At 39.9% G+C, this 16,701-nt stretch overlaps 1 protein-coding gene across 6 annotated transcripts in view; it reads right to left on the reverse strand.

Moving 5' to 3' along the window:
* Positions 1-3,337: 3,337 nt before the first annotated feature.
* The window catches only part of TFDP1 (transcription factor Dp-1), a 29,377-nt gene continuing 16,013 nt past the window's right edge, over positions 3,338-16,701 (reverse strand). For 5 of the 6 annotated variants that reach the window (XM_048493769.1, XM_048493773.1, XM_048493770.1 and 2 more), the window contains exons 4-12: positions 14,533-14,639; positions 12,280-12,401; positions 11,553-11,718; positions 11,103-11,249; positions 9,994-10,062; positions 8,654-8,805; positions 7,345-7,511; positions 5,918-5,999; positions 3,338-4,604 (exon numbers count right to left, since the gene is read on the reverse strand). In XM_048493769.1, the coding sequence (XP_048349726.1) occupies positions 4,454-4,604; positions 5,918-5,999; positions 7,345-7,511; positions 8,654-8,805; positions 9,994-10,062; positions 11,103-11,249; positions 11,553-11,718; positions 12,280-12,401; positions 14,533-14,639 (1,163 nt within the window). In that variant the 3' untranslated portion in view covers positions 3,338-4,453. The remainder of the gene's footprint in view (positions 4,605-5,917; positions 6,000-7,344; positions 7,512-8,653; positions 8,806-9,993; positions 10,063-11,102; positions 11,250-11,552; positions 11,719-12,279; positions 12,402-14,532; positions 14,640-16,701) is intronic. The other variant, XM_048493774.1, reaches the window with a different exon arrangement.

The following is a 16,701-nucleotide window of genomic DNA, read 5'->3' on the forward strand; positions in this document are numbered from 1 at the left end:
GTTACTTAATGGTTACAATTAATGGGTTTTGGACATTATTAAGACAGCCCAGCTGGATCAAGCCATTGGTCCATCTAGTCTAGGAATCCACCCAACAGCATCCAATTAGCTACCCTGGAGAGTCAACAAACAAGGTATGGAGGCCAAGGTCTTCCCCTGATGTTGCCTTCTGGAAATATTCAGGTTTACTGGCTCTAAATGTGGAGGTTCCCTTTAGTTACCACGGTTAGTTGCCACTGATGAATCTGTCATCTATGTAGGAATCTATCTGATCCCCTTTTAAAAACCATCCATGCTCACAGTCATTCCTACACCCACTTGTAGTGAATTTCACAATTTAAATACTCATTGAGCACAAAGACCTAATTTTTTAAAAAGAACTTCCTTTTGTCTATCCCAGGGGTAGGGAACCTGCGGCTCTCCAGATGTTCAGGAACTACAATTCCCATCAGCCCCTACCAGCATGGCCAATTGGCCATGCTGACAGAGGCTGATGGGAATTGTAGTTCCTGGTATCTGGAAGAAGCTGCACAAGGATCCTGAGCATCCCAGTCTATCTATTTATCTTTTTGCTTGCATCAACTTCACTGAAAGCCTCCAAGTGCTAGTATGATGGGAGAGAGAAAAACTGTCCTTTTCCACTATCTGTACCACATGTATAATTTTATAAACCTGTGTCATGTCCCCCTGTAATCTAGTTGTTTGTTTCTAAACTGAGAAGTCTTAGAAAGGTATCCCAATCCCTTACTAATCTTCTCTGTACTTTCTTCCAGTTCTATAATCTTTGAGAAACAGATATGGTTGATATGAGAACAGATATGAGAACAAAATTTTGTTTTGTTTTAGTAAGCATAGAACCATGCCTAGTTTGATAATCAGAGGTAAATCATATCAACATTCTTATTTTTTCTATTGGTACATCAGTTGCCATTTTATAATATTTCTGGTTTCTGTCTCTTTAGATGCTACATCTATATATATATAAATCTATCAGTGCATTTTTCTGCTGACAGGTAATCTCCCAAACTACTGGATCAATTGCTTTGAAATGTTCACACAACATCGCATTTGCGTGCGGCCAGGTTTCCATACTGTTTCCAAACCTGTTGTGTACATGTCACAACTGTGCCAGTTATTGTGTACATACCACACCTGTGACAGTTGGAACCACAGTTCTGTTCCACAACAGCGCCATCTGCTGGCCGTCAAAGCAACACCCTCTGATACAAGGGAAACAACCATGCCTTCCTTGAAAACCATTGCCTTATGGAGTCCAACAGCCCGCCATCTGGACATGATCCAGCCACCCTAGCGGAGGAAGGGGAAGGTGAGGGAGGATCCGGGGGTTTGCTGGACCAAATGCTCTGAAATTTGAACACAACATAGGTTATGCCTCCCAGCGTGTTTTACGCTAGATAATTCGCCTGCAAGGGAAGGGAGTGAAAGGGACAGGACCAGCCACCTGCACATGGCCCACCCACCGCAGGAACTTTGAGAGAGGAGGACCATTGCCGGGTTGCTTAATACAAAGGAACAGGAGGGGCCTGCCCCTCCCTTGCAAAGTAATGCAATGACACGTGTTCGAACCGTTAAGCTTCCCCTTTTCTTTCTTTTCCACTTCACCAGACTCAGCCACAGCAATGCGTGGCCGGGCCATAGTTTATGTTGGGTCATATCGTATTTTTTAATCAATTAAGCACCAAATTTCTCTGTACACCAACCTGTCCATCCCGATCCCCGATCAATCTGGTTCAATTTATGGTTGCCTCTTAATATTTATTTATTGACAGTTATATCTCATCTTTCTGTTCAATCAGGGCCAAAAGGTAAATAGCAATTAAAACACAACATTATAAAACCAGATCATAAAACCAATTAAAACCAAAACTAACATACACATATAAAAATGCAGAAACCCATATATTTTTTTTTAAAAGGCCAAGATGGAGACATCACTGAAGGAACACATTAAACAAATAAGTCTTCACCTGCTGGCAGATGTTAGAAGGGGACATATGAATATCCTTGCAAGGGAGTTCCCTAATTTTGGTGCCATAACTGAGAAGACCCTCTTTCCAGTTGCTACCTATCTAACCACAGAAAGTGAAAATACCCAAAACAGAGGATGGCCATAGAGATAGCCAAGTTCCTATTGAAGTAGGTAGTTCTTAAGGTAGGGCGGGGTTCTCCAACGTGTGCCTGTGGGAGCTGTGGCACCCAACAACTTTTCTGATACTCACTAGGTGTTTTTAGAAAGTGGGAGGAGCAAGGTGGGGCTTTAGTCCAGCTTACATAGAGGGGATAGCAAGTGCTGATGCCTGAAAAATGAAGACCGATTACTGCCAGATGAAGATTTCTAACTAGATCAAATGTGTATGCTTTGTGCATATGCAAGGAAATCTTTTTAAACAACGGGTTCATTTTAAAATGCATCCTGTGAAGCAATCGATTCGCCTGGAATTCTGAAGACCTACGAGCAGAATTATGCACTGCCTTAATTTCTGAAACGTTGTTGTGGACGCTGCCTTCTGTAGAAGCCATTGTGTAGCCATACCTGAGCCAGCATTCCAAAGGTGCCTGCAGGCTCAAAAAGGTTGGGGATTCTTGCACAAAGCTTCAAAGGTCAACGTCAATACTAAGGAATACTGGACAGGCACTTCTGTGTTTTAATAGCCTACCTGGTTAAATTTTGGGCACTGTTAACACAAAAGTATGGCGTAAGCCTGTTTTTCCAATGGACTGATTCAGGCAGCAGGAGGGTTTTTTGATTTCCCTTCTTTCCAAGCCACCAGAAACCCCTTTTTAAGGCGGTGCAGCACCGTTTTTGCTGCTGCCGTGCTTCTCCCACTCCCCGCCCCCAATCTGGATTGCGCTGGGCAAGGAGACCCCGAGAGCAGCTGAAATTGGAAGGAAATTTGTGACCACTATTTCATATGAATGCATACAAATCATTCTTCCTGTTTTATGGAACTTTTTGTGTTTAAGGTACACAAACTCACAGCATCAGAAGACAACAAAGAAGTACTAGTATATACAGAATTTCCCTGCCTGCTTGAAAAAAAACCTTTTTTAAAATTTCTCGATGAAAGCCAAAACGTTTCACCAAAAACCTCTTTTTTATTTTGGGCACACTGTAATAAATTTATTCACTTAAGTATTTCTGTGACTGTCAGTAACCTCATAAGGATATTGAACTCCACCAACGCAGTACTGTTGTCTCTCATACTTCGATATATCTAGATATTTAAAGGAATCTGAAACTCTTACAAACAGAAAGACATTATCACTCAGGAGTAAAATACAAGGTGAAAATAGTCTTGATTAAAGAAACAGGAACTTGTTAAAAACGCCCACGCGCATTTTATTAATAAAAACTAATAGTGCCACAGTTAAACAAGTAAAACAAACTGCTTATATTCCATAAAATATTACAGAAAAGTTTATTTGTGTTTCAATAAAAAGACTACTGTCTTAGAACAGGCAGCTGACAGTATTTGTGCAGTTAATTCTTTGTGAATAGGTTTAAAAAGACGACCACCTGCCCTGATTTTTTTATTAAAAATGAAGTATTAAAATGATTGACAAATTTTGAGTTAAACATAAAACATTTTCTATATTTAATTTCAACTTTATAGTAAGATTATTGGAAGATGCTTAAGAAACAAATATAAACATTTGTTTCAGTACATGTCTTTATATGATAGACTTATTGGTATGTAAACAGCTATATAACAAATTGTTTTCAAAATCTACCTGTAACAAATCAGGCAAATTTTCATCATAAGCAAAACGCATTTCAAACCTTCAAGACATTTACACAGCTGCACCGGCTTGGCAGTAAACATTTGCCAAACCTTTTAACTCATGTGTCCTAACATTCAGCAAACACAATATATAAATTAGATGGAAATACAATGATCAGTAAAAATTTTAAAAAGGGAAATAAATTCATACTATTTTTGCAAATTAACATTTAAAGGAGGCTCTCTTGTGTTTGTTTCTTTGGACTCTGCATGATCAGCAAACTTTTTTTTTTTGCTGCTATACTTCAGTTTGAAGCATCACCTAAATGTACTCTAAATAAAATGCCATTCAGTGTATGCATTTTTGACAGGTGGACAGATTTTATTTTCCATTCATGTGGCTACATTTTCAAACTTAGCAGTAACACTTAGGGGCAAAAACGCATTTTCCTTCAAGTTAAAAATCCTAAGCAAGGGTAAATAAATGTTCTGCATTAACACACCGGTATCAACACACACATCCTCACCACATATAAAAAAACCTACATAAAAACAAACAATTGGCTTACTTTACTGGAGGTGCGGTTTCTAAATTCAGGGCTCTTACCAGTATCTCCTTGGTGGGGCAATTTTAACAATTCTCTTCCTAGAATTTATTCCTGAAGCTTGCTGAATTTTAAACATTAAAAAAAGTCTACAACCAAAACGCATCAGTCGTCGTCATCGTTCTCATTAAAATCGTCGTCTTCATCGTCATCGTCATCCCCAACATAAGACACAGGCGTCTCGACTCTGGAGCCACTGTATTGCGATCCATTGGAGCTTGTAGCCAACACCCCGTCGCCTCCATTTGAATAGTCACTGAAATGTGAGCACATCAGGCCAAATTTTTAATGGAGGGAGAAGTCACACACAATGCAAGAGGCAGCAGTTATGGAGGTACTGTGCAGAGGAGTGGTTTCACTTCTGTTGTCTTGCCCAGGATACACAAGAGTCACTACACTGGTTGGACCACACAGTGGGGTAGTCTAAAATGTTCACCTGTTCAAGGAGGACTGTCCTGAACAGTGTAGCTGCTGCAAAGGGATAGAGGGGAAAAAGCCCACAAGCCAACTTCCTGGGCTCAAAGTGGTCAAGTAAGCCAAGTGGTAGCTGAAACTCTTTGCTCTGCTTCTTCTGGCATGTTCCAAGAGGCGCAGAGGCAGATAGAGGAAAGCAAGGCCATCTTATTTCAGAGTTATCTGTTTTTGTGTTTACCCTTTCTTTGGGAGGGTGGGTGTGTCTTCCATTGTGGGCAGCCTTCCTTTCAGATAAATGCTGAAGATTCAGATAAATACTGTAGATTCTCTCTTTCTTAAGAATCATAGCTAAGAATATTTTTCTACTTTAATATAGAGACATTAGTACTGATAATGCTGTTATTTATGGTGAACCCACCATAGTAATCAAGGTAGGTGTACAACAGGTCCAGACAAAAGTAGCTACACCAATGCGTACTTCTACTCAGGAAGTGAGTAATATCTTAACCAATGATACGTCGAAATAAAACAAAATCTGAAGGTTTTATAGCCAAATAAGACTTTATGCATACTTGTTGAATTATTTTGAGAATATCTGGAGTTGTTACTGGGAAACAAAGAGAAAATCATATTTTAATGTATCATTGGTTAAGAGATTACTCACTTCCTGAGTAGAAGTATGCATTGGTGTAACTACTTTTGTCTGTATCTGTTACTTAAGGTGAGGAAGTAAAATGGTTTTTTGCCCTTTCTCCCCTTAATTCAGGGGTCTGCAACCTGTGGCTCTCCAGATGTTCATGGACTACAATTCCCATCAGCCCCTGCTAGCATGGCCAATTGGCCCACATGCCCCAGCAGAGGCTGTATGGGAAACTCAATCACATAGTTTATCTGGAAGACAGAGTCCCAGACTCCTGGGCTCGTTGAATCCTTTAGTTACTGGATGAGGAGATGCTACCTTCCCAGGAAGAAAAGATGGAAGCCAGCAGGCAATACACTGTACTCCTATTCAATTACTCCTGAATAAGTCTACTGAAGTGAATAGTCTTAGACAGGATAGTATGGGATTGCACTGTTAGTACGATACAGAACTAGAGAACTCTATAATACAGTCTATACTTAAAATTAAAATATAGATTCTGAGAATGCTCTAACCTGTTAGAAAATCTTGTGCCATTTGAAGCAGACCCTGATGAGGACGAGACATAGACACTGCTGATTGATCCCTGAGCCATTTCTGTGAAATAAAAAAAGACACATGCCTAATCAACCAGAGAGGGTTACAGCTTTTTCACTCCTAGAAGTTTTAAGCAGAACACTCAATGTCAAGAACCCCTAGTCTAAGGGATTCGTGGGATGGGCCAGCAACACACAAATTCACCAAACCCTGGGGTATGAATCCTCACACCTCAGTCTCAGTAGCTGCTACCAGAAAAAGACTAAACAGAAAATGCTAAACTTTATAGCCAAGGATCTGAGTTGGCCTGAGACCATTTGAGCAATCAGATCCAAAGCTGGTCAATTAACTATGTAATCCTGTTATTGGCCATGTGACTGGGGGAGAAGAGGGGTGTCAGAATGAGATAGTGTGGTGGCAGCTTATCTGCAGTTAAACCCGCCCAGTTCTTACAAGTGTCAGACCCATGATTTCATCTTTGCTAAATGGATGGAATGTGGCTAACAGCATGGAATGCTAACAGATAGGATAACGGCATGCCAGTCATGAAGACAGTGTCCAGTTCTCTAACGACTTCTAGGAATGACTTGGCCTCTCTGATCTCATGTGGCTGTCTGGGAAACCAAATTTATGACGACTCCCTAGGGATCTGGAAGTTACTGGAATATTAGAAACACCACTGTAGCTACTATGCCACTTAAAAATGTGACTTCCTCATTCTTAGCAGCTGGATTTTAGTCCAATAGTATCACGGAGACCAACAAGATTTTCAGGATGTGCGCTTTCAAGGTCAAGCTCTCTCTCGAAAGCTTAAACTCTGAAAATCTTGTTGCTCTCAGGTGCTCCTGGTTTCAAATCCAGCTGTTGTACTGCAGACCAACATGGCAACCCTCAGAAACTATCATCCTTAGCAGCTATGGTCTATATTTATATTCTGTGCTGCCATGGTGTCTTGCAGTTGTTCCAACTTCTTCTCCCTTATTTCCCCCTCCCCTCTTTTTACCTTTATCTTCCTTTTTCTCCTTTCCTCTTTTCACTTCCCTCTCTTTTTCCGTTCTTCCTTTTCCCATCTTCCCTCCCTTTGATTTTCTCCTGTTTTTGCCCCCCACATTTTGGATAAGTATGGATTTATGATGAGGCTGGGGCCATCGAGTGAATCAAAATAAAATGCAAAACTTAAATTTGATCTTGCAATTATACTTTAACTTCTGCGACTCTTCAAATCTAATTTATCAGATGCTTTCTGAATCATGTTTATATTTTTACTGACCGTTTTACAAAGGCTGAAACTGTCCTGAGCCCATAAGGGAAAGGCAGTATAGAAATTTTATAGTAAATGTAAAAAGATCTAAGGGCGGCATACTTACTTCCCAATTAACATTTCAGATACATTATAGAACCTTACCTGTCACATATGGTTCAAGAGCTTTGGGAACTAAGCTTCTTGCATTTTTTAAGTCTTCTGGTGAACAACTTCCAGATTCCAGCCCAAAAGCCATTCCCATGCGCTTTAACACTTCTATATCGTCATGTATTTCAAATGCATTGTCAAAATTAAACAAGTACTCAAACCTGAAGAATGAAGGAAGACAACTGGTCAACAAGCTATGAAAATATACTTGAGGTTCCCTTACAAAGCATTTAAAAAGTCACTTTTCAAGATACAGTAGACTTTGAAAACAATACATTAGGGTTGTGAATTTGGGTAAGCCTGAGTGGAAAATAAACCTGAAAAAAGCTGCCATTAAAGCCCCTCCCCCCCCCAACTTTACAGAAGGGGGTGGTGGCAGGGAGAGCATTCAGTTCTCCCCCTGCCATCCCCGCCCCTGGTCCACATGAACTTAGGAAGCCAAACCCAGCATCCAGTTCTCCCCTCCCCCCACTTCTCGAGTCCACAAAGACTTGGGAAGAGGAGCGGGGGAGGGAACAGAATGCCAGGGTCGGTGTGGCCAAGTCTGATATTCAGCTCTGTCGCATTCAGCTCTTTCTGCTGCTGCTTCCCAAGTGAAAATTTTTAGGTTCAGAGGTAACCCCACCCCCCAAAAATTCAGGAATGCTGAAATGAGTTATTAACTTTTTTTTGCTTTTTTGAAAATTTCCAGGTTTTAAATTTTAAATCTGAATCCAAAAAAATGGGGAAAAGGTGCAGACCCCTGCAATACATAGTTTCAATACAGCCTTTAAAAAAGCAATTCTAGAATGAGGCTGTTTGGAACGGCCTCATATTGAGACAATTAGTCCCATTTACCACCATCCACTCTTGTGGTTAGATGACATCTTTAGGACTTCTATTAGAAACTGCTTCTAAGGCAGCTGCACACTAAAACAAGCTGCCATACATCAGAACACATCAAATGAAGCACTAATTCAGTCTTTGGTGTATGGGGGTCAGGGGGATAACTGTAAGTCTTGCTTCCCTCTTCTACTGATAACAATGCCTGCAGGTGAAAGTTAGCATCTAAGCTACCAAATCTGGCATGCAACCATTTGGGCAGTGGATTCTGGGTATTTTCTTAGCCTTTACACCTCATCCTCATCTGTCAGGTATTGAGTAAATGATTAAAGAGATACACTGATGATCTCTGAACCAGAAACTGGTTGTGCCCATCAAAGTTGAGTTAAGGAGTCTTACACATTCCTTTTGAGGGCCCCTTTTCACAAAAACAACCATAATTACAGGTGAAGAACACATTTCTTCCCCTCTGCCTGCTTACTTGTCATTAGAAATGCTGCAGTCAATCACAGTCTTCTTGCTGGTGTTCACAATGATAAACGGCAGGTGAATCACAGAATTGGATGCTGGTGGTCTATTTGCCTGCTGTTCTGCTTGACGGTTTCGCTGAACAAGATTCTTGAAGGCAATTTGCTGTTAGGAACAGAACAATTTAAACTTAAACAACTTAAATACAGAGTTTCTTTAACAACTGGGGGACAGCCGTGACCGGCTCTGCTTTAAAAAGAAACCCTACACAAGGCAAAGTAAATATTCTCTATATTAAAGAGCTGCTAAAATAATCTGTGAACCTAAAATTAATTTGTGAACCTGAATGCTTAGCACATACCTTTCATGTTGCTATAGCAATGCATGTCGAAGGAATCTAGTAAGAAATTAAACCTTTTTTCACTTTGCATGGATACATGTGGTTTCTCCTAATTTTTAGACATCATTTCACAAATATATGCCTCAGCCTCAATTTGAAATCAATTGCAATTTTTATGGAAATGAAAATTTCATGCAGTGTGGGAGCCAGGGATGGTCGGGATTGTGAGCGTCTACCTTCAGGCCCAAAATGTTTGCATGTGAACATCTCAGTTGAATAAAGGCCTACAAACATGAAGCCTAATGTATACAGGCCTAATCCATGCAGTGGTGTTGACTGTGTCAAAAACAATACACGAACACATGAATGTCTAACAGATTTTGAGGCATAATGGGCATTATTCTTTCTCAATTGCTGTCCAAGTCTCTTTCTGTACCCACAAACCTGCGGAAGTCTGTCACACTCAACTTCCATCAACTCTTCTTGACAAAAAAAATATCAGTGGAAGCAGCAAAATTTTACAAGCTCTTCCAAAAAGCAATGACTGGGATATGTGTAAGAGTAGGGAGCTCAATTAATTACAGGGACAGAGGATCAGAAGCTATTACACAAGACACAGATTACCAACATGGCACAAATATAAACTAAAGCAGTTCAAGCAACAGGAAATTAAAAAGGGGATTTATCACAAAATGGGAATTTAACTAAAGCCTACTAAAGGGATAAACTAGAAGTTCAGTAGGATACATTAATGCTTTTATGACCAATAACTCATCTTACTTGCTAAGAAATAAATAGAAATAAAGAAGCAAATAGGTAAAATGCTAAATGCCTTAGTAGCTAACCTACGTAGCAATGCTCTACCTCTGGGGGCAGGAGCAAAACTGGGGAACGGGCAACTCCCACGGCAACAACGAAGCAAGAAAAATTAATCCTGCCCTCTTGATTGGATGGTGGGAATCACCCAACAAGATGTCCTTCACCTCTGAGGGAAAAGTGTTCCTTGTTCATACCTGAAGAATTAGTTCTTGTAGCTGTGACTGTTTTTGCTTTATTCTTTCAAGTCTTCTCTGTTTCTCCACCTCAATGAAAAAAGAACTTTTTTTACTTTTAAAGTCTAACTGGATGCACACAAGCAATACGGTAGACTTGAATCAATACTTTAAGGTATGTGTACCCTAACAAAAGTTTAACAGAAAAAGAATTACAGCAAGAACTGAATTCTGTGGCCATAGGTGACAACAGCTCTTATACCAGCTGCTGTCTCTTTCGGGCAGGGATGTCCAACTCAGGTGCTTCAGATGTTCATGGACTAAAAATTCCCATCAGCCCTTGTTGGCATGGCTAAAGCAGGGACTGATGGGAATTGTAGTCCATGAACATGTGAATCACCAGAGTTGGACACCCCTGCTTTAGGACCTACAGCAATCCTGATGGACATACCCCCCTCCCCCCAGTACAGTTCCAAACAAACAATTCTTAAAGTAATTCTCTCTAACTCTGGCACTGTTAGAGCAATGGATAGACCTCTAATAAAAAAGTCCACATGTCAGCCTCAGGATGGTCCTGCTACTGCCCTGGTTATTTTCTTTTAATAGGCTGTTTTACCCATCTTGTTAATTATGTAGCAGTGAAAGGAATTAAATCGGTACTTTTTATAGTCCAGACTGGAACAAGCCATGAAGCTAGATCTGCAAATCCAAAGGGCCTTTACATTTGTTGTTCTCAAAAAAGCATTCTGATTAGCAAACTGCTTTTGAAACAAAGGGAAGTTTCAAAAGCATATCGTCGGGCATGAATACTAACTGTTCCAAAAAAAAAAAAAAGCCAATCCTTTCCACTGGATATGCCCAAGACTTTGAGAATTCCTAAAGCACGTTGAACTTATCTCGCCTAAAAAAAAGTTACCCACTCAGACCGATAATGTAATCATAAATCTTCTCTGCATAAAAATCTTTCACATTTGCAATATCTAAACATTAGGAGACACACTGCCAGGTGAACTGGAGTCCAAAGAGACATTACTTCAAAACTTGAAATCCATTCAATTGGGGGGGGGGGGTTATGAAATGAGAAGAAAAAGTAATTTTTTGAATGAGAAATATTTTCTCGATTTTTTTACCTCTAAATTCTGACATTCCTGAGCTGAATTAGTAGGTAGGCCAATCCATTTGATTTCCTTCTTCTCCTTGGAAATAATATTCATGGCCATAAGGACATTTAAGGCATCATAGACACGGCGCCTAATATTCTTCTGATCATAAGCCTGCTATAGACACAGATTACATTATTTCAATTACATTATTTCAAGAAAAAATATATGCCGCAACTGCTCCAGCAGCATCTGTTTCTTGAACAAAAAAGACACTAAAATTGAACAAACAATGCCTACACATTGGGACTGGTGACAAATTCTGGAAGCGTGCAGTGACAGTTTGTGCCTACTTGTGGGTATTTCTGAGACACAGAAGGACAATCTTTATGGGGAAAATGTATCAATGACGTGGGACATCCTGAATGTCCAGAAAAATACCAGCCTTCTCTAGTGTGTTCAGAACACGAATACGCCTACCGATTCATTTGGAGAGATGTGGGTATCTGCAGTGCTGAACTCTGCAACCAGTTCATCTGCGACCTCATTATAGGAAGTAGTTCCTTTCCTCTGCACCTTTTCGCAAACCTTCATAGAGAAATGCCGCAAACCTTTGCCATTCTTTTCCCCTTTTTTATTTCGCTTCCTGTAATGCATATATACACCTTGAGTTATATATACACGCACATAAATTGAAAGAGCATTAAACAGACAAATGTTCGTTTGTACAATTAAACTTATCAGGGGGTGAATTTATTTAATGTTATTATGACAGACTGGACTTAGGCATTATCCGCTCGAACAATTGCTATTTTGGCCTACTGCATTTAGGAGATGTCCAGACAGAAGTGGGATACTTCAAAACAGGAACTATTCTAAATCTAACCACATAAAGGATTTCATAGCAGCAAGTTTTATAACAGTGGCTTCTCTTCCATGTCAATCCTACTGTACCAGTGGAAGTTCCACCAGAGGGGAAGGCAGATTTTACTTTTTTTTCTTCCATTACTGCATCCCCTTGAAAAGGCTCCTACAACCACTCACACTAGCATTTCGGAGGTCTCAGAAAGCTACTGGAGCAAGAGGGAGGAGGGCGGGGGGGGGGGGGGGAACCATCTTCAGGATTTCAAGATCTAAACCAAGACTTTGAGGCATATATTCCAAACATGGCCACCAGTCAGCTGTAATGTAACTTAGTTCTACTCACCCAGCAGACCAAGGTGAAGAATCTGCTGTCTGGTTCTGTGATACAAAGTGTGTATTAGGTGTGTGTGGACTTCCTACTAGTATAGTATTGGGGGCAGAAGGTCTCTGAGGCGTACCAATAACCTACAATTAAAGACAAAACAGGGTACAGAATGATTGATAATTAACAAGAGGGGAAAAAGGATTTTTATACAACTCTCCGTTTCTCCCCCCTCAGTGAGGATCCAGAGCAGCTCACATTGTTCTCCTATGCTCCATTTTGTCCTCACAACAACCCTGTAAGGCAGGCTGTGAATGTTTGGCCTTGGATCACCCAGCAAGCTTCCATGGCAGAATAATGATTTGAAACTGGGTCTCAAAGATCCCACTTCAACTATACTTAGCTGATTTCATCTAATTGTTTTTTCCCTTCAACTATAATAAGTTTCCCTTTTTAAAAATAACATTGCTTAGAATGAAACTTGAGCTTCATGCAAACATAAAAGACATCAGGAGAGCAGCTATCTGATGCATGCCCTTCCCCGCACCCCCACGGGGGTCCCTGCCAACTCTGAGGAAGTTGATTACTGGGGTCACAAGATTCATGTGCACTAAAAACCACATGGGTACAAGGATATAGTAAGGGGGGAGGGAGATGAAACAATCGCCGCCCCATCCACCCTGCACTTGCAGAGAAGGGAGGCAATTTTACTCCTTTCATTGCAGCCCCTCGGCCCACATGGTTGTTAGTTCATCAGGGTCTTGTGAACTCAGGAACAAACTTTTCTGCTCTCAGAAGCGTTTACCACCTTTCAGCAATCACAGCAAAAATCCACGTTCATCAGCAATTTCACTGACGTACACTACCATGAAATTTCAGAGATAAGACTTTATGATCCTTGCAGGAATGGCTGATTTTCTTTTGCAATGGAAGAATTGTAGCAGAAACCTCTTCATCAGCCATCATACAGCACGATACACTTCACACTGTGTAGCTTGATACTGGGAGCCAAGATCACGGATTCATCTGAGTGTCTCTCTGCTCCTTGCTATGCCTATTAACCACCTGACCTGTGCAACTTGCTCAGCATTACTAATTACAAGTGTTCATGACTCTACCAAACAGACAACACAGACATTTACTTTTCATCTCCTACAGAACGTTAAGGTGCTCAGGACTTACTTGCAGCCCTTGCTTCTGCCAAAGCAAATGGGGTGGTACAGTTAAGTGGGAGTGCAGGGCAGTCAATATCAGGCAACGAGCTAAACAGTGTGGTGTAGTGGCTAAGAGTGATGGACTCTAATCTGGAGAATTGGGCTTGATTCCCCACTCCTTCACATGAGCGGTGGACTGTTATCTGGTGAATTGGATTTGTTTCCCCACTCCTACACATGAAGCCTGCTGGGTGACCTTGGGCTAGTCACAGTTCTCTCAGAACTCTCTCAGCCCCACCTACCTCACAAGGTGTCTGTTGTGGGGAGAGGAAATGAAGGAGTTTATAAGCCACTTTGAGACTCCTTACAAGAGAGAAAGTTGGGGTATAAATCCCAACTCTTCTCTTTTTCTTCTATAAAAACCCTATCATGGCTGCAGTGTACAAATAGTGAGTTGGGATCATGAGCATTAAGTTATCTAAAACTAACCAATGGATTACATTTCATTTCCAACAGTCAAAACTATTATTCAATATTTAAAGAAACACAATAATAACAACGGGCAAGTATATGTTGTCCTCATCTCCTTGAGGAAGGAGATACACATGTCAATCCCTTGGATTCACTTAAGGCTTGAAGCAAATTTTGCACCTGTTAAATCAAATCTCTCATGCCTTCTGTATGTTAAATTAAAAAGCAAGCACTAAAAACACTTTGGTATCAGCAAACAATAATCCAACCATTTTACATTCAGAAGACCTGCAGATGAAGCAGTTTCTTTCTGAATTCCCAGAAACAGAGCCTTTTCTTCCACAGTTTTATAAGCTAAAGTAACTATAGATAAAACAGCATATCTGCTTATAGATTATATACCTGCACATCTGAACTTAACTAAAATATAAAATGAGCAACGCCATGACCCTGCAAACAGGTAAGTTAACAAAGGCCACTTCAGAGGTGTGTGTGTGTGCATGCACTTTATCTAACTACATATGTCTACATTGTGACTACACCGTGATATGCATACACTAATCTTATTTTTTTTTAAGTACAACAAATTAAGTGGACCTAAATACAATCAGCTTGAAAGATTAGTAGATTTTCCACACAGGCCTCTTACCACTTGTTGTGCAATATTGACATTAGACTGTCCAAATGTTTTCGGCAGGAGCTGTTTTCCAAGTGTATTCACTGTGGAAGGGTGAACAGCTACTAATGAAACAACACCTGAAGACACCCAAATAATCACAATTAGAATTAAGAACAATTGACATGCAAGGCACTTAGCAACCAAATCCCAGTGTTGGGCCAATTGAAAAGAGATTAGCACTTAAAAACTGAATCCTTTTTTAATTCTATTTTGCACAAGTAGATACTTTCAAAATTAAACAGCTGAAAATGCTTATGAGAGGAGCACAATTCTTAATTGAATAAGGGCCAAGGTAAAGGACTGGCAATTATGCAGTAGTTCATTTCCCCTCAAGGCAGAGATACCAAACATGAAAACAAAAATAATCAAAATACATACCCAGACTGCATAATGCACTACATACATGCTGTAGCCAAGCTCCAACTTGTATTAAGACTCCCACACAACACCTAAATGACTAATACAGATTGTTCACTGTCTTTGATCCAAGATAAACACTAATTGGTAAATCACTGTCAGTCACCATGAGAAGAACATTCTCAACTACCAACTTACATCTATGAAGCCAATCTCTGGCCCCTATTCACTGCCACGGCTTTATCAGGCTTATTTCTTTCTCAATCAATCAAAGTTTACTGGAAATTCATTCACTACTGTGCTTAACTGTGCAGAAGATAGCAAGCTTTACAGCCTCATCCTGTAAATGAAGCAAGTCTTACCAACTTCAGCAGGTTTTATTCCCAGGTAAAGGAGTATGGGATTGCCAACAATTGGCAGCAATCATGCAGACAAGAAATTTGAGCAAGTCAGAGAGTAACTGTGCAAATACTGCCACCTTGTGATTAAAAAAATGAAATGCCAACAAACCTTATTGAGGGAGTTAGAAAATTAAATTATTTGGGTGGTAAAAGGAAAAGCATTCTTTTTTTGACTAGGTATATAGACTGTCAGAAATGTTGAAATATTTTCTACTACAGAATAGCATTTACAAACAGTACCTATTAGTAAAGAAATGAAGAAACTAAAAAAAACAGAGGGGGGATACCTCCAGAATACTTGGGTGAATACAAAATAAAACTCCCATGATTTTTTTCCCTTTGTAATAAGTGAAATGTTTTAGACAGGGTTTACTTACCCATAATGTACAGAATGGGAAAAATATATACGAAAATCTACAGCATTCAGTTTTTCCACTGAACTTGGTATTTGTATGTATTGGGAGTTCTACATGTTTTAGCTGCATGAGTCATTTTCTGTCAAACAATACATCTTTTCTTCACTAAAAATGTTTTCTAATTTCAACTTTTATTTGTTCTGATTTTTAGATGGCAAAAATTAACAAACGTGATTCAGTAGCATAGGGTTCAGAAAATTGCAATTCTCTCTGAAGTACAAGCAATGTTTACAATTTTGCATGAAGAAAACTAAGGCATTTTTATTTTTTAAAAACCTCATAAATAAGCCAATTAGTACGAGTAAAGCTATCTGATAAATTATAGCCTGTAAATTCTGTTAAAGAAGCAAAATTCCCCCCCCCCATTGAATTTTTTTTCCAAAATAAGTTTTTTGTGGTTTCAAAATAAGTTTTTTGTGGTTTCAAAATTTCCAAACATTTTATCTCTCTAACAGAGGAGCTTTCTTGTGATCAGGCAGCATAATATGGGCTGCAAATACTTTTCAGCCGAACATCCTAGGTTTGATCACTGCGATCTTTAGTTCAAAGTATCTCTGTTAGCAGGCTCAGGAAGTCCACGCGCCTGAGACCATGGACAAATTGAGAGTACAGTGAATCGTTCTGACTCAGCATATGGCAGCTTAAAACGTTCATATATATATTCAACCAGGGAACCTACAGGAAGCGGTCTCTGATAGTATTGATCTTTTGACAATTCGGCTTCTAGAAACATGACGCCAGACACATTTGAGCTCTTACTGTGTGGCATTTCTGATATCTGTGGTGGCATAATATGGGCTGCTTTATTTTGCTACACGTCATCCTCAATATTAGCAGTATTTTATGCACTGGAAGGACCAACCCACTCCACATGGCTGCAACCATGTACCACTATATTTATCACACAGCTGAGAAGTCAAATCTTAATTAATGTGCTTAAGTGGTTGGATGTAGAAGATGCGAGA

This window comes from Sphaerodactylus townsendi, linkage group LG04 (genome assembly GCF_021028975.2).
Source record: "Sphaerodactylus townsendi isolate TG3544 linkage group LG04, MPM_Stown_v2.3, whole genome shotgun sequence".
NCBI classification, from domain to species: Eukaryota; Metazoa; Chordata; class Lepidosauria; order Squamata; family Sphaerodactylidae; genus Sphaerodactylus; species Sphaerodactylus townsendi.